An 18,930-nucleotide genomic window follows, 5' to 3' on the forward strand; every position below is an offset into this window, starting at 1 on the left:
AAAAAAAAAATTGTTGGAACAATCCCCATGGTAGAAATGGGCCTTCTGAAGGGAAAAACTTTTAGCAGTACTATTTTTCCTCCTTTGGAAAAAAACCAAAAAAACCCACATTTGCCCAAAGCAAAATGTTGAGTAGGAAAATAAATCCGGTAAAAGTCAAAAAACCCCTCATTGCTTATAATGGAAGAATTTGAAAACACCTGTGTGTTTACTCTATTACTGACTTGTCTCTGGTGGATTTTTAGGTTTCCTTTCCTAACACCTTCTCCAATGAAGCCAGAGGAAATAAATACATGGCACACCAATCCACACGAGGGAAACAAGCAACTCTTCTCTTTAACACCAGGTGAGCACTGACCGCCCTGGTGCTGGCAGAGGCTGCAGCAGGGAACAACAGGATCTCAGGAGAGCTGGGAATAATTAATGCAAAACCCTGCAGTGACCTGGAGTGCTGCAGAGCAGCAGCTTTCCCAGCCTTGTGGCCTCGAGCTCCTTCTGCAGAGCTCAGCAGGCACCTCTCCCTAATAAGCCTGGAAAAGGCAATAAGGTGTTTTGTTTTCTCTGGATCATGCCTAGGGAAAAGACAAGGATGTGCAAGTTACCACCTTATTTAAAGGTCAGAAAGAGGAAAAAACTACTTTCCTGGGTGGAAAAACCTCCTGGATTTCCACCGGCACACAGCCTGCTGCTGGATTTACTCCTGACCCACCCACACCACGAGCTGATGCGATTGTGATGATCCCTTCTTTCCTGGAGGTAACTCTTACTGGATCCGGCTGACCTGCTTTGACATCCCTCTCCATCTGCAGGGCTTGCCCTGGGAAGTTGAGCCTGAAATTCTCTCAGAATAAGGAGAACAATCTCCCAGGCTGGAGCTCTGGTAAGGTGAGGTCTCCTGAACTTCTGCTCTCCCTGCCTTTGAAGCCTCTCTGCTTCCACCAGTGGGAGTAACACTGGCTGTTCCCAAAGGGGAATCCAGGTATTTTTGTTCACAGCAAAGGAATCTCCTTTTTTTTTTTTCTTTTAGGAACTTCAGTCAAGATGCTGCCATACAATATAAGGTTATTTATAGGTAAGAGTGAAGAGCTAAAAAACAAGAGTCAACAGTTCTTGCTCTTGGTTCCATGAGGTGTGACAGGTGCAGTGGCGAGAGCTCTGCAGGAGCCCCCCCAGGGGGATGAACGGGAATTTGAGCCACAGGGTATTCCTGTCACGGTCCTGACCACAGGCTGGGACAGCTCATAGAATCCCAGAATGGTTTAGGGGGGAAGGGACCTTAAAGATCATCTAGTCCAACCCCGTGCCGTGGGCAGGGACAACTTCCACTGTCCTAGACTGCTCCAAGCCTTGTCCAACCAGGCCTTGGAGAATTCCAGGGATCCAGGGGCAGCCACAGCTTCTGTGGGCACCCTGTGCCGGGGCCTGCCCACCCTCCCAGGGAACAATTCCTGCCCAGTATCCCACCTAAACCTCCCCTCCTTCCGCTTAAAGCCATTCCCTGTGTCCTGTCCCTCCAAGCCCTTGCCCAAAGACCCTCTCCAGCTCTCCCGGAGTCTCTTCAGGCACTGGAAGTGTCCAAGTACTGACCAGTTTACTAATGAAACTCTAATTAAATTCTGGTTTTTTTCCCCAAATCCATAAGCTACAGAAGAGAGCACTGTAAAGGTACATGCAAATACCCCCAGAAATCTATCACAGAGAAATGTGTGTGAAACCAAAGATACTGGAGAGAGAAGAGAAAGCCAGAGGAAGATTCACCTCAAAGGAAGCCAGAAACCAACACCTTTTCAGCTGATCTACAGACTGCTCAGAGGCAGAGCCATGGAAAAACCAAGCACAGCAAGTCTGTTACCGAAAAAAAAATTTAAAATAATCCTTGCAGCACCAAAAAAAGCCAAGTTTCAGACTGATTCTAGTTACATTCAGTGTACTCAGAAGCATCTTCCCACTTAACAGGAGTTTTATCAGTTTGCTTATCTTATCTTGATGCTACACCAACAGTAACAGCTTCTCTTTACATTTTAACTCGGGACATGTCAGAGGCAGTGAAATGTCCCCAGAGCTGTGAGACATGAACTCCAAACCTGCAGAGTCATGAATATGCCAAAATTAACAATGCTCACAAGCCTTTCTGCCAGCATCTTCCATCCCGAAAGCAAAGACAGGACTTGGAGACTCCCAGGGTGTCAATCCAAGCTAATTTCAGAAATATTTTGCTGATGCTTCCTTTTGTAAGCATATGTGAGAGTTCTAATTCATTGAGCCTTCCCATATGGTGCATCCCTGTTCTTCTTACCAGCAACAGTCAGAGGGGGAATAAGAGTAAATTTGGAAAGAAGGGGAACAGCAGTTCCAGGTTTCTCACAATTAACCAGAAAACATTTTGTTGTACCAGGGGAAACTTCAGGATTTCGAACTGAAGGACACAGAAGCCAGTTTTCAGTAGCTGCCTCCCTGTTAGAGAGAGGACACAGCCACAGGCCCTGATCCTGGGAACCACCAACAGGGATTGCCCAGGAGTGAGACTGGAAACCTGGTGTTCCACAGGTGTGAGACCCCACAATTTAGGATTAAAGCTGCTCCCTGTGGCCTTCTGATGGATCACGACCCACCAGTGCTGTTTTTAACAGGACTGTCATGAAAACTGCAAAGCCTAATCAGGTGCATTTTTGCCAGAATATTACCTACATTAAAAAAAAAAATTAACAAGGGCACAATGACACACCTGTCCCACCTCCATGGAGCACGGAAAACCAAGCAGAACTTTTAATATTCTTTGTTAAACAACCCCAGGATTCAAGGATCTTGTGTAGACATAAGCACACGTGTGAGGCATGGAATACTCCCTCTGCCACATCCCCTCAGTCCCCCAAGCAGAGCAGCCTGAACAAACCAGTTCTGAGCTGCCCTTCTGCTTCCCAGTGAGCTCCTCCACCAACGCTGCAACCTGACAAGCATTAAAATCCGTGTTAGGATTAAATAAGATTTTATTGTCACATTGAACTGCTTTCTCAGAGATGTACATTTTGCAGGTTTCTGTGCAGAATAGAAATGAAGACGGTGGCTGCCGACCCGTCAATTCTGATTCCACCCGAGCCACAGGTGCTCACAGGTGGTGACTCCACAGCAAGGTCTCTGTTCCAGGGATTGCAACACTCCAAGACAAAATTCCATCCAGTTAAGGCTAATGAGAACGATGTAAAACAGTTAAAACCAGAGCACTAGATGTTTAAAGGTGGGAACACTCAGTAGAAGAGTGGCAATTTTAACGCCTCATTTTTTTTTCCCGAAGTTATTTTGCTTAATTGAGTCCAGCTAAGGAGAGGGTAACGAACAGACTTTTGCCTAAGGACATGATCCAAAAGACTAAAATTTCAGTGTGTAAATTCGAGATATTTAAAAATTTTAAACAACTGCTTCGCTGTTCTGGGTGTAAACCGAAGACGTGGCTATTGATACCTCAAAGCGATAAATGCTGCAGATAACCTCATCTTAAAATGTGTATTTTCTCATTTACACATCAGGGAGAAAGTCCAATAATACAAACTTCTTAGTGGCACAATTTCACATATTTTGGGCAATGTTAGCATACAAGCAGTATTTAAATAAAAGTAAGTGCATCCAAACATGAAATTCTCTAAATATACCACACTTCATTTATCCCAAACGGCAGTTTTCTGACAAGAGCTGTAATTCAAATTAAAATAATCATTTACATGTTTCACCCAGAGGAAAAGAGGTAATAAACCCAGGGGACTCTCCAAACAATCTTCTCCTACCCTATCCCCTATTTATCACATAAAAGAACTCATCTAGAAGCATAAATCCAATACTCAGATGCAAATAAAATGCACGTAGCAGTCTCTGATGTTTGCAATTTGCAGGCTCCAAAGTCCAATCATGATGGGATTTACTACTTCTGTCGGTCATTTACTCCTGGATGTGCACTTCATATTTATGCTAAAAGAACACATGAGACAATAAATGAGGCTAGTGTGGCATAAAGTCATTGTAAACCCAGTGAGACCAGAATAATTCTATTTATGACATTCATCTGGATGATTTATCAGGCATCCCACCCCCCCTCGACACCCTTTACAGAAAAAAAGGCAACCATCAGTTGAAGTGAGACACATTCTGTTTGTAAAAAAGGTCAGACCAAACCCCTGCTCTGATGAGGGCATGCCCGCAGAAGGAGGTTGACCACATCTTTTCCAATCAGGCTTCTGAGAATTATCAAAATTTCTTTGCTTGCAAAGGCCAATTTGGCTTACCATAGAAAGCTATTCTGAAGGCGGATGATATATTTATTATTCCCTTTCAAAAATTAAAATTCAAGGCATGATAGTGCAAGAGGTAAGTTTTGATTTGAGAACATTATCTGTAGACTAACTGTGCTTAGTTACTACATCCCAATTTATTGTCTTAAAGAAAATATGGCAACAAAAGCTACAAGATCTCTATAAATTTCATTTTGCCTAAATTTACCAGTACATCCATGAACCTCATCAGTATTAGTACAACTTGATTATCCTAATGATTCCATTATAAAACTTGCAAAATGTATCACAAGGTGAATAAACCATCTAGTGCAAGTCTTCTACGTTTTGTGTGCACAGCAATCCTGTGTAGTTCATTTCCTCCGGGTTAAATCCCCAAAGTCTCTCGGTAACAATTATGAAAAAACAGTGTCACGTGGATTTGTTTGTTTGTTTGTTTTCCCCCCTATCAAATCTGAGAAGTTTGAGTGTTCCTGGAATCACCATCGGGATGTGCTGAGGGTCGGGACTCCCTTGTCTGTGAGTATTCACTGTCAGAGGACTCTGTGGGTTCGAGCAAATTCTCATAATCACTGTCTTCTGACTCGTCAACATTGTCAGCGAGCGCTCTTTGGGAAGGCGGCATGGAGGCCCCATTGCCAGAGTACTTCAATCCTGCACTTGTGGGAACGTAACTGGAAGAACCGACTGCCTGAGGCCGAGGCATGAAGACGCTGCCGCCGCTGCTGCTCTCCAGGAGCCCGGGGCTGCCAGAACTGTCTTGAGTGCTTGTGCTGAAATCCGAGTAGGGCGGGGGAGGGTCGGAGACGTCGGAATCTTCAAGCGTGCAGCCTTCCACGGCAAAGCCGGTGTAGGACATTCGGGGGACAAACATGGGCTCCATGTTATCTGTCGGCATTTGCCTGCTTAAAATTGCCTGCTGCATTCCTGCAAAGCAAACAACAGGGGGTACTTAATGCTTTCTTGGCAGTGTGCTCCACATAGCTGAGCTGTGACCACCTCACCTGTGCTCTCTTCTTTCTTTCTGCTTGTCCCTGGCACTGCTCTCCAACTCCAGCACTGGATCCTGTCCTCTCAGTCTGCTCTACTCACCTTTCATACTCCTGATTTCATGTTTATAGAGTCATCAACACACTACCCCGACATCAAATCTTGCATCCTGCTCTTTGAGCACAACAAACTTCTCTAAATCCATGAGTGCAGCCATGAACCTCATCAGGATCAGCACAGCTCAATTATCCCAGTGATCACATTTCAAACACAAAATGAGTCAGAAAGCAAATAAACTATCCAAGGGCAAGCATGCCACACTTTCATGTGCAGTCATCCTGTACAGATCATTTCCTCCAGTTTAAGCTCCCAAAAAACACAGCTACAGGATGTTTCCACAGCCTGTCGCTGTTTCCACCTAAAATCTCCTCTGTATTTTTCAGCTCTTCTCACATCAAAAAGCACCTGTGTTAGGGCTCAACCTGCCTGCTCCTCTCCACCTGTGTCTTATTCAGTAAAACTCAACTCACTTTTCATCCATGATAATTGGTATTCGATATCTTAAAAATTTCACTTTGTACTTTTTCTTTCAGTGTCCTTTTTGCTAGGGGACAATCTCATAACAACTGCAAAGAAAGAACCATATCTTCTTCCCTGAAATTATTATTTTAAAAAATGCATTCACATTAAAAATCTAATGATGGAATTATAGCTGGAAGCATAGCAGGGTGTCAGAAGAGGAATGTGAAAGTCATCTTAAATGAGCTGATTTGGAAAATAATTTGAGGAAGACGTGCACAGGAATAATGAACTGCAAAAGCTGCGAAAAGAGGAACCCTTGCATCCTTCTGCAGAAAAGAAACTTGATTTATGTAAACCATAAATATCAATATGCATGAGGTGTGCTCAGCTGTGGAGATACAGGTACGGATCGTTTCACTGTAGTTGTTAAAAAATACAACCAGAATATATGTAACTACGAATATCACAGTTTAAAAAATAGGGAAAACTGGAGAAATGCTACAAGACACAAGGACTCGTCAGAGATCTAATAATCATGACCTAAAAGGAAAGGCTGGAATAACTGGGGTTAGTAGGGAAGACTGAAGAAACCATTTTACTCTTAAATGTGCCTAAGAGGCTGCTGCAGAAAGGTAAATTTGAGTACTCTACACGAGACACGAGGACAGAGTTCCTGGCAGGAAGTTTTGTTAAGCACTGGGAGAGGCTGAAGTTTTTGACTGGTTCCTAAGGGGTTATTAACCAAGAAACCTGCCAGAAGTGACACTGGAATGTGTAAGGAGATGCACACAATGGGATCTGCTCTATTTACTGTATCACCATGTTTCTGGAGAAACCCAAATGGAGGATGAGAGCTCCTAGAACCACTGAGATGTCTCTTGGGAATAAAAAGAGTATTTCCCTCAAGTGGCTACATAACAGCACTCCATTTCTGGGCCACAACAGGAGAGCTGCAGTGAGAGATTTCCTGGCATCTGGGAAGTGCACAGCACTCACCAAAGCCTGGAACATCCCGCCATCACAGAACTATTTCAGTGATCTGGCAACTGAAGTCTCAGCTGCCTTTTATAAAGGAGTGTTGAAGTCATAACCTGTTAACCCAAAGTTTGTAAGAACACCAAGCTCTCACATAACACTCCCTTTTCCTCACTAAAACCAAGGAAATTCTCCCAGCACTGAGCAAGTGAGGGAACAGAAGGCCAGATTCAGTAATTAACTACTCACATCTAAAAATACTGCAGAGCTCCAAGCTGCATGTTTGCTTGTTTCAGCCCTCTCACATGATTCTCTGCTCTGGCACAAATTCTCAGTCCTGCATTTGCATCTCCCTGGTAGTACCCAGAGCTGAGCACTGACTGCTCTTCCTCCTCCTCCCCCAGCTTTTCCTATCTGTGCTGGGATCAGTTCCAGTCACTAAATACCCACCTCTGCTTCCCCATAGTAGCAGTTCCCTGCCTACTTCATCTACAGCCAAGCAGGAAACAGCAGTGACTCATTTACTTCCACCTTTTTAATGGTCCTGGGCTAATCCTGGCTCTGTTACCTTGTCTTTGAGGCTCAGAGAAAGAAGAACTTGGGCTGACAGACCAAACTGTGCCCTAAAATGCTCATGTGATAACAGTACCTTGCTGCCTGGAGAAAATTAAAATACTGTCCACAGCAGCAGCAGGCCCATTGCAGAGTGCAGAGTGTTCACCCACCTAAACCATCTTTTTGTCACACACTGCTTTAGGTAACAGGATACAGAAATAATAAAAAACATCTCGTAGCTAAAATGACAAAATTTCATTATTTGCTTATCATTTCAAAACACGGGTATAAAGAGGCAGTGTTTACTGAAATGTGTAATGTGCTTATGAATTATTTAGGCTTTTATCTTACTTCCCATTTGCCTACTCTCTGCCCCTACTCTCCACCTTCAGTCTTCCCTTGCACTCACAAATTCAGTTGGATCAGCGATGCCTCTTTGGAAAGAACCAAGTGCTTCCCAAAACTTATCTACTGCTAACCAAAGTCTCCTGAGGCCACACTCAGTTTTTAGGAAGGAGGGACAGCGTGGCAACCAGCCAAATCTGCTCACACAGCAAGGCTCACTGACTCAGGAAGTTATGGAGCAGCAAAATAAGATGAACAACACCTACAAAGATTTACTTCAACACTGAAAAGTGGTATTTCAGTGCCAAACATCTTTACCACTAAGTCAGCAAATGGGAGTGAGAATAAAGACTTTACTAAAACACGGATAGCTCCTGGCCTGTGGTCCTGTTTCTTTCCTTCAAAAAGAATCTCTCCAGTTTTTAGCTTTTTTTTTTTTTCCCCCCACTTTTCTTTTCCTACAACTGATCTTTTCCTGTGTCATTTCCTGAACTGACTTGCTCATTCTTTCTTTACGGTGTTGTCTCTTCTATATTTTAAGCTTGCTAACACTGGATGATTCCAGCAGAAGTACCTGCAACGCACCCTTTCACAGCTCAGGTGTCATTCAACATAAATGACATCCATCCTATTGCCCTCCCGAAGGGATGGCTTTTCCCATTACTTATCAGCAGTACAACAATTCTTTTAACTCCACAAAACCTTTTCTCCTCACAGCATCTGCTTCTGAAAAAAGAAAAAAGGGTAATTAAAAGGCAACTTACTTATTTCTTGTTCTTTTTCATTCTTCTTTTGTGCGATTTGCCTTTTTAACTTGTTTACATCAGCTTGAAAGGATTCAACAACACGTTCACTTTTTTCTACATCTATACATACTGCCTGGGAGAAAAACATAAGATATGCTAAGATTGGGCAAAAATGTAGGAAATAGTTTCAGGACAACATTAATAAAGCTACTACCAGACAAGAAGCCATTGAAGCACAAAACTAAAAGCAGGATTTCACTGCAGCAGAAATACTCAACCTCAGGATTGTTTTCTTTACTGGCTGTTGCTGCATTATAGGAAAAGCATTTCCAAATAATTCATCGTGACAGAAGATTTGTAATAAGATCCAAAGTTGGTTAGTGTCCCATCCCTGGAAGTGTTCAGGATGGATGAGGCTTGGAGCAAGCAGGGACAGTGGAAGGTGGCCCTGCCATGGCAGGGGTGGAATGAGATGAGCTTTAAGATCCCCTCCCACCCAAAGCATTCTGTGATCCTATCAAATTAAGTATTGCTCATGATCACTTCCAGGCATGATGATTCCAACATCCTGTTCCAATGCCTGACAGCCCTCTCAGGGAAAAAAACTGTTCCTAATCTCCAGTCTAAACCTCCCCTGGCTCAACTTGAGGTGGTTTCCTCTCCTCCTGTGGATCGTTACCTGGGAAAAAAGAGCAACAATGTCTCCCCTCAGCCTCCTTTTCTGCAGGCTAAAGAAGCCCATTTCCATTTTTCCAGACAGTAATTGAAACAACAGCGGAGCACAGGGGACAGCCATGCTGCTGGCAGGAACAGCATTGCAGAATAATGCCATTAGCTAATGGTTACATCTCTGAAGAGAAACTTTCCTATTCATTCCCTGAAGCTGCCGTGGAAGTGTCAGCCTTACCCACCTCCCAAAGGAGGTTGGAAGGTGCAACTTCCCAGTGAAGAAGTGCAGCTCCCCCTGTGCAGGGGAAGGTTGGAGGGATTCCTCCTTGCTCCCTGCTCCAGGAGCCAAGCAGCAGAGCTGAGCTGGAGCAGAGAAGCAATGCCCCCAGGGCAGATGTAAAGGGAAAGCCTGGGAACAAGCTGTGACTCCAGCACAATTAGCAGATGTGTGTGAGCTCCCGGGGCAGCACAGCTCCGCTGCTCTTCACACAGGACAAGCTGTGAAGTGACAAGCTCACAATGAGCAGAGCTGACACTCCAGGCATTTTCAGATGCTTTGGCACATTTGGAGCAGGATTCACTCATGCTCCACACAAAATGTTCACAAGTTTTAACTAACAGATGGTGCTCTGCTCATGCTCTGTACCCAGAGCCAGGAGTCATTTTTAAACCTCTGCAAATCCCTGCAGCCTTCAGCAGGGCTTCTCTTCACTGCAAACCCTTAAAAATGACTAACACCTCCCATAAACCACTAAGTATTGAATCATTTACTTGCAAAAGAGAAAAAAGGTCCTGTTTGTACCAACTACTTTCACAGGAGCCACTGCAAATGCTCACGTTAAATAGAAACTGAAAAGTTTAAAATTAAAGTCAGACTTATTTTCCTACAGTTCCTGATAACTGTTTATGAGCTCTAAAAATCTCCTCCACTCCTGCTTTAACCAAAGGATGAATAAAAGATGCCACATATATACAGACCAACATGGAGTAAAGGATGTTACCTGTACTTTTTCCTGAAGTGCATTATAAACCTGATAGATAGCCCTGATGTCCTTCATCACTCCATCTTTGTCAAAAAAATCAGTACTAAAAATGAAAACAAAGCAGAAATCATAAGTGAGAAAAGACAATACAGGTTTCTAGCTCATGCTGTCTTTGAATTCCTGTTAAACAGTCTATTGCTGTATTTTTAAAATTTATCTTATTGCTAAATATGCTATTTTAGCAATAATATATTGCTAAAAATGTACCATGCAGTCATAAACAAAAATTTGGACAGCAGCATATTCAATACCAAAATTCCTTCCGGAACAATACGGTCTCATTCATTTGAATGAGATTAAACTTGTGCCAAAATCTTTCAGCTTGTATAATTTCATTGTTAACAGCCAGAAAAGCTACTTTGAATTTATGGCATTTAATTGAAAATATTTAAAACATCAAGAATTCAAGGCTTCTGAGGCAGAGTTCAAGTGCACACAGAATTCCTTGGGGAGGTGGGTGGAAATCAAGCCAGAAGCTTCCAGCATGAAGGGCCCCAGCATGGACTGGCCACACCAACTCTGCTTTTCTGAAGAGTGCACCGAGTTCCCTTGGTTCTTCTAAAAGATCCAATTCTAACCGGGAAGAAAAGCACTCTGGAAACTGATCACTCTCCTCCAGCACTGGTATTTTGCTGCTCAACATGCACACTTGTAGTACTCTCTGTGAGGTACAGTGTAGAGCTCGATGACTACCTTATTTAAAAAGGAGAAGTCCTTACCCGTGTTCCTTAATAACTTTGGCATAATTCTGAGAAGTATTTGGCACTGAAGAAACTTTGTATTCCTGTTGACTAGTGTTGCCTAAATTAGGAATAGTAAGTGACACCCTTTGATTATACCTGCAGAGAAAATTCAGAAAGATTTCTCAATTCATTTGGAAAAGATTCTCTACAAAAGCCTCGATATTATCCCACCCCTCTGATGATGAGAACTTATCTAATTTAATATTACAAGTTCAAAATAAATACAGGATCAAAAACTCCCTTAGCATAGGGCCATCTCCACACCTCTTAGAACCTTTGAAATGTACACTCAAACTACCAGAGATACATTCAGATCCACTAGAAGAAACATGGTAATTTCTGATGTCTCTTAAAATAGATTTTTTTTCCTCTAAATCTGATGATTTAGAGATTGAAAAGAATTTTCGCTCACCCTAATTTTAATTTATAAATCGTTTGCACAAAAAAACCTCCAACAACTGCCATCATTCACAAGCACCCCAAGACATCACTGGACAAACACAAAGCCTTCTTCTTTAAGTGCAACTGTACAAACTCCTGAATAGTTTAATGAATAGCAGTAAAAAGCAGAACAAGGTGTGAGGACTGGTGCATTGACAGAGTTTGCTTACCTTCTGTTTGGTCTAAAAAGCACATATTCTAAAGCATGAGTTGAGTTATTTGCAGTGGAAATGAAGCTGAAGAGAAGGAAGACGAGATCAGGCACTCCAAGGATGTGTGTCAGCTGTTTGTGGATGATGTGTTCTCTGTATGACATCTGCTGCTGAGTGTTTCTCCTAAACCTGTACCAGCCAATAACGTTCTGCAATCAAAGTACATCAGGAAAAATTCACAGTGTTACCTGAGAGACACAGATTTACCTTCTGACAATACAGGGGCTGAAATTGTGGTATCACCATTACCCAAAAGCTTTAGGACAACGAAACAAACTGAATTCCTCGAGATTTGCGTTTGAGATGGGCAATACAGCCCTACACTTTTGGAGACCTACACTTAAATCCTTTGCATTTCTTCAGGGAAATTAGACATTGCCCCCAGTTTAATCTAAGCACCACAAAGCCAACAGCTTCTGTACAGGATAAGCCCAGAATCAAAACAAACCATCAGATTTGTGAAGGAAAGTATTTATTCTAGTTAACTACATTTTTTTTTAATTGTTTTCCAAACTCACTCCTTCTAATGCCTACAACAGGAGGAAATGATAGAAAACTTACTTTTCTTCGGTCTTTGAGAATCCTGTCCAAACTCTCCTCATTGACTTTGCCTGCATAGTCATAAAAGCTTGAACAAGAAGGAAGAGAGAAAGGCAGGTACAGTTTATACACACATATTATACACAGAGTAAATAATTTATACTTAGAGTGTTCCACAAGTAGATGGCATTCTAGACAATACAAAGCAACTTCCAGAGCCTTTCTTTTACCAACAGAAATGCACTGTGCTATTTTTTGACCAGCATTCTGTAAAACCCTGCTTTGATAATCAGAAATCTACCAGCCCAGAAGAAATGAAAGCAGGGCCATTTTTGATGCAACTCCAAGCCAATTTCTTAAGCTCCAATCCTGCCATTGCACTCACATGGCTGGGTCCTTGAAGCCAAAAGAGTCAGCAATAATTCAAAGTATCATGGTCTTTCCAGATGGTTCTGCTTCCACAGCTGAACCCAAACCCTGACATGTTGTTATTTTGTGGACATGACAGATTTAGGAATTTATAAATTTACCCATGCATACAGGTTTAGGAATTCAAGTAGATCACAGTGCATGACAAAAGGAAAAACATTTAAAAATAGACTCCTCCTTGGTCTCTTTCAAGAGCTGACACTAACACCTAAAGCAGTGCGAAAAATGCTCTGGTTTAGGGGTCTATGACTTCAACTTTTGGGAGGTGGGGTAAAAAAACACCAAATCCTGAGCTCAGTGCTTGGTTGGTAAGGAAATACAACTTGTGTAAGTTGCTGGGAAAACTCAGACTACAACTAATGAGCAATTTGAGACGCTATGTTATATCTGCACAATTTTTCCAATTCATGTTTGCAGTATTTATATACAATCCTGGTAAGCAGTGGATATCTAACTCTTTCTGGGCTCTACAGGAATAACCAACAGCACTCTCTGGCCCTGAGCAAAAGTGCACAAGCTGTGAGAGTTTCTGGTGTTGTGCAGTAAATGAATCCATCAGCTTTCCAGGCAGTAAGATCCTGCCTGCTCCCCTCCCTCCATCAGCTCTGGCACTAACAAGCAGTTCCTTGCCTGGGGGAAGCAGGGAACGTGACCTGTGTGCGGCACAAAGCATCCCTGGGATCCAGGAGGAGCTCACCAGACACTGGGATATTATCTTCAAGTGTGGAGTCTGCAGCATTTAAATCACCGGGTTCAGAGTACCCTCTCAGTAATTATCAGCCAGCAAGTGACTGACTGCAGCTTTTCTCTTTAATGCAACCTGTGTCAATCATCACGTCTCAGCTACTGTGTCTTCTTAATTGGCTGGAAAGCTCTCAAGACAAGAGGAGATTAATTGGGAATTCCTTCTCAAAAGGAGTTCTAGACAGCGCTTTAGAAGCCATCAGCGTGTAACAAGTGACGGCTATAGGGAAAATCTACATGTAAATAGATGGAAGCTGTTAAATAGAATATATTAGCCCCATATTTAATTTAAATTCTGGAGTTCAGGAGATCAGAAGGCAAAAATAACGAGAAAGCTGAAAATTTTCCAACAATTAGTCGGTGCAGGTTCGTACCACCAAGCACAAACCAAGTTGTTAACCCAGCAAGTTACCAGGGTTAGGGCACACAGGGACCCACCAGGCCCAGGCAGAGCCAGCCTGAGACTACAATAATTCAAATTGATTTTGACATTCATCCTCATCATCAGAGTGATATGAGCTGACCCGAGTGCTGCCCTACCTCCACCAGCTGCACGAGGTTGAAATCCAAAGAGAGAGAGAGAAATAAACCCCTTCCAAGCTGCACTACAAATGGAAACTTTAACGCTGATTGTCATGGCTGGTGCCATTTCTGTGTGTTTCTGTAAAACCATCAGATGAGCAAACACTGGTAGGGACATTTGAAATGCTAATATATATTGCAGAGAGCTCCCTATTTTTATATTCTGCAGCCACCACAGCAAGACAACAAAAGAAGCTTACCTAAAGAGTTTTGAACAAGGCTCATGGTTATGGATTTCTGCAACAACAAACAAACAAACAAAAAAAAATGACATATGTCCAACTGCTCCTGGCAAAGAGAAATTACAGGGGCATATCTTGCATGAACTTTCCACATCAGAGCTACTGAGCAAGAAATATTTGTGTCGGACCACACACTGCCCTCAATGTCTCAACACAATGACACAGCACCGTACCCAGAAAACTGCCTTCACTTTATCACTTGCCCTTTTACACAGAAAAATATTTTAATAAGCAAGGCACCCACTTGCTCAGACACACAGAGCCTCAAATACACACTTTTGATGCTATTTGATAGTTACAAACTCCTCACAAAGGCATTTCTGATTTTTGTTTTCTTTTTTCTACACCTTTCCACAACAGCTTACTTGCACTCACATACATTGTTTATTACAGCAGCAAGGAATAAAAAAGGGATGGGGAAGAGAATCTCTGAAATATTATATAAAGAGGCAAGGCAAACAGAATCTCTAATGAGAAAAGGGGTTAAAAGCAATTTCAAAACATTTAGCTGCACTTTATAATTCTGTTATATGAAATATTAAAAAGTCAGGGCAGTGTTTCTTCGTTGGAAAGGTTGTGATAAATGCTGAGATGTTTATTTAACCAGCAAAGGTTATAACATGTCAGCAATCTCAGAGGAGAGGGACAAAAGAGTAAAAACCCAATCTGACATTGTTTTTCCAACACCAAGCATGATTTATTTTTCCACTGGCCAAGTGGAAGGTGTCCCTGCCCATGGCAGGAGGTGGAACAGGACGGGGTTTAAGGTCCCTTCCAACCCAAGCCATCCTGTGAGGGATCCTGTGAGGACACAGCACAAACACTGCCAGCTCCTCCAGCAGAACCCCCTGGAGCTGAGCAGTAACTTTGTTCAGGTTCTGCCATCCCAGCAGAGGCACCAGAGGACGATCACAGCTCCCAGAACAGCAGCCAGCTCACAGCCACATCTCAGCACATTTGGTGTCTATCAAAACAAGGCCCTGAGCATCCATTCCAGGCACTCTGCCCAACAAACTGCACATTCTCACTGGCAAAGACTCCTCAGGATGCTGCTGCTGGAGTTTCTGACTCCCTTTATTTGATAGGAAATGGTATCAACTCTAATATTTTCACACCATCATGCAGGCATCTGTGGAAACAATCTGCTAACAAAGCCTGTAAGTACAATTATTCCAACCTAGGCCAATTCCTTCCAGCAAATACATCGACTGCAGCAACATTCTGGATTCTTGGGTAATGATGTTGCTACACAGACCTTGAGCTTTGAGAAACAGGAAGCAAGAAACCTCCTGCTCAGACCTCATGAAGCAGCCAACATTTTAAATTTAAGGTTTACACATGTATTTATGTTTCTAGTACACATACTGTGTACACACACTTATATATTTAAACACCACTAAGGAGACACAAAAGAAAGATAAAAGTCACCTGTGACAACAGTGCCACAAAAGTGTCAATCTTGTGAGCTGAACTGGGGGTCCAGGAGTTAATTTTGATTCATAAATATTGAAGTAAAAATGTCAAATTAAAAAAAATAAATATATCCAGGTCTTCAGGAATGAGTAATTTCCATTTTCATGAAATCACTGTGACCAATAATGTGACAAAGGGGTGATTTGAAAAGGGAGAAATTTTTAACCCCACAAACACTTGGTTTAGGAAACCAGGCCAAGGCTGCAGATGGTGACATCACTGCCAACAGTAACCACGATCAGTGACCACTGAAGAGCAATTTAAATTTAATTTAAAAACCTACAAAGGACCGGCTCTGTCAGTTCTGTCTGCACACACAGAGCCGACAGCAACACTCTGACAGTGATTACATGCAAACACAAAAAATGCTACACCTTTATTTTCTGTAATCCAGCTCATAACTGACACTCCGGAGTCAATTTACCCCCATGTTCTCTCAGGAATAACCAGAACAGGAAACTCCTCAACCTTCTGGAGTCCAGAGCACAAAACCATCACCACTGCAAGGGGAAATCTCCTGGGATGTAATGTGGTAGCTCTATGTTCATAGATCACCTGTCTTGTGTCAGAATAATATCTGAGAGTCAATCCAGAGCTGTCTGTGTTCTCACTGAGCTTTGTGCACACCCTGCTTTGTTGTCTGGGATCATGTTCACAAAGCCAGGCCTTTAAGGAGGTTTAAATGTATTTTAACAGCTGGTTATGCATCCAGAAACAAAAAGGCAGTTTATTTCAGGGCTTTCCTCTTTCCTATAAACCAAACATGCATCAGCTTCTCACTCATGTCTAAAACAATCTCCTTCAACCAACACTTCACAGCCAGATCTTTGATCTTTGTTCAGTTTTTACAACACACCAGCTGTACAGAACTTGTGCTTATCCACAAATTGTCTGACAAATATTCCTGGTCCAGCCCTGCTGTGACAGTTTATGACGTCACCAACTCCCAGCCATCCACCCAAACCTGGTGCTGAAAATCTGCCCCTTTCAGTATCAGTAAATGAATTCATTTTAATTAATTCAAGCAATGAATTATTTTATTTTGAGCACATGCTGTATTTAGGCAACTGTATCAAGCAGGAAATTCCCCACAGTAACTTTCCCATCATGGAATGCAGACAAATATCTTCAATGCACAATCTTTCCTCTATGACAGGAGGTGCATAAAGCCCCTGCAACTTGTAAAGATTTGTTTCCTCTCCTCACATCTCAAGCACAAACACAGAGCCACTGTAGCAAACGTGATCCTGGAAGTCTGACACACCCAGTGATGGTCTCATAGGAGAAGCAATTAATTAAACTTCAGACGGATTTTCAGAAGGACTCAGAGTTACACCACTTACCTATCACTTGTAGAAATTCAGTGTTGCTGATCTGCGAATCACTAATGCTGAAAGTCTCTTCTTGTCTCACCTCTCCCAGCAGAAACCCTTCCTGCAATTTTAAAAGAAAAAACAAAGATTTAAAAAAAAAATCCACTATATGCAGTCATTTATTGTAACTTTCCTAGGTTCGAGCTGAAACAAAGATGAAGTTTGAAAGGCACATCTGAGCTGCAGTGAGTACAAACTGCCCTGAGGTTTCACCAAAGCTGGTTTTCTGCTTTGCCAGCATCCTCTGACAGCACTACAGGGATGGGTTGTCCAAAAGGAACATTCCACACACAACTTACACAAGGCAAACTCATCACAAAAGAGGGAAGGCTCTGCCCCAGCTATGGGGGAAAAGGAGGTCTGAGCACAATGCTGCTCGGCTCCAGCAAAGCCAAGGGAAGAGGAGTTTAAACCTGCAGGGACTTACAGGGATTTTAGTGTTGGAGACTGGGCTGGACCCTGAACAACACCAGGGACTGCAAAACCCAGAAGGCAATTTAGAAGTAAGGCAATTTTAAGGTGAATTAATTTATTCTCCATCCCTCCCCAAAATGAAGGAGGAGACTGAGCTGGGATCAGGAGGTTTTGGCACAAGGTGCAGAGGAAAAGAGCAAGCTCAGGCTAAAAACGTGCCAACAAACCCGAGGGATTCGGGAACACCCCGGCTCTGCACTGCGCCCGGGCTCGGTCGCAGCTGCTGGAAGGCCGCTCATGGAGCTTGAACAGGAGCGATTTCCTCCCACAGCCCGAGTCCTGCGAGAGCCCCACCCGCGGGGAGCACCCCACATCCCGGGGAACAGCCCGGACACCCCACGGGGCGGCATCCCACGGAGCCCACACCCCGCTCCGACACCCCACACCCCGCCCAGGCACCTCACATCCCGGGGGGAGCACCCCGGGCCCCCCACATCCCGGGGAGCAGGCGGCAACACCCCAAATCCTACCCGGGAAGGAGCAAACCGGGCACCCCATACCCCGGGTACCCCGCGGAGCATCCGGGGCACCCCACATGCCGGACACCCCACATGCCGCGGGGAGCCGCCGGGACACCCCACCTCCCGCCCGGACACCCCGCATCCCGCCCCGCTGCGTCCGTCTGGGGCCGCCCCCGCCCGCGGTGACCCGCGGCCGGGCCCCGCCGGCGGCGGCGCGGCCTAGGAGCTCCGCAGCGCAGCCGCCGGCCGGGGTGCGGCGTGAGGGAGCCCCGCGAGGCCGCGGCGGCGGCGGGGGGCACGTACGTGGTCGGCGCTGCTGTTGGCGCTGCAGTAGCACACGGAGCTGAAGGTGTAGCCGGAGATGGACGCCGCCATGACGGACACACCGCCGCCGCCGCCGCCACGGCACACGCGCGCCGGACGCACGGCCGCTTCCGGCGGCGCCGCGGAGCCTGATGGGGAGTGTAGTCCCGGGGGGCAGCGGGGGACCCGCGGGGAAGGGGTGGGAATCTGCGGGAGCGCTCGGATCATTGAGTTTGGGACAGACCGCCGAGCCCATCGAGCCCGACCGGTGACCGATCGCCACCTCATCACCCAGCCCAGAGCACTGAGTGACACGTCCAGGGGTTCCTTGGACAGCTCCACCACCTCTCCGGGCAGCCCTTTCCAACCTTTAACAACCTCTTCTATCAAGACGTTCCTTCTGATATCCACCCTGAGCCTCCCCTGGGCCAGCCTGAGGCCGTTCCCTCTCCTCCTGTCCCTGTTCCCTGGAGCAGAGCCCGACCCCCCCGGCTGTCCCCTCCTGGCAGGGAGCTGTGCAGAGCCACCAGGTCCCCCCTGAGCCTCCTTTTCTCCAGGCTCAGCCCCTTGCCCAGCTCCCTCAGCCTCTCCTGGGGCTCCAGCCCCTTCCCCAGCTCCGTTCCCTTCCCTGGACACTCTCCAGCCCCTCAATGTCTCTCGTGATGAGGAACATTGATGTGCTGGAGCTTGTCCAGAGGAGGCCACAAAGGGGATGAGGGAGATGGAGCCTCTCTGGAGCCAGGCTGGGAGAGCTGGGAACGTTCACCTGGAGGGGAAAAGCTCCAGGG

At 44.7% G+C, this 18,930-nt stretch overlaps 1 protein-coding gene across 1 annotated transcript; it reads right to left on the reverse strand.

Annotated features, from left to right (window-relative positions):
* Positions 1 to 2,969: 2,969 nt before the first annotated feature.
* On the reverse strand, positions 2,970 to 18,224 carry ABRAXAS2 (abraxas 2, BRISC complex subunit). Its single transcript, XM_066190749.1, has 9 exons — positions 18,143 to 18,224; positions 16,875 to 16,965; positions 14,017 to 14,053; positions 12,083 to 12,149; positions 11,480 to 11,670; positions 10,845 to 10,964; positions 10,084 to 10,168; positions 8,432 to 8,546; positions 2,970 to 5,207 (listed from the first exon to the last, which is right to left on the reverse strand). The coding sequence occupies exons 1-9, from the start codon at positions 18,212 to 18,214 to the stop codon at positions 4,729 to 4,731; spliced, it is 1,257 nt and encodes a 418-aa protein (XP_066046846.1). The 5' UTR covers positions 18,215 to 18,224; the 3' UTR covers positions 2,970 to 4,728.
* Positions 18,225 to 18,930: the final 706 nt, after the last annotated feature.

Source organism: Chamaea fasciata, unplaced genomic scaffold (genome assembly GCF_029207755.1).
Source record: "Chamaea fasciata isolate MVZ Bird 193981 ecotype frontalis unplaced genomic scaffold, bChaFas1.0.hap1 SCAF_9, whole genome shotgun sequence".
Taxonomy (NCBI): domain Eukaryota; kingdom Metazoa; phylum Chordata; class Aves; order Passeriformes; family Sylviidae; genus Chamaea; species Chamaea fasciata.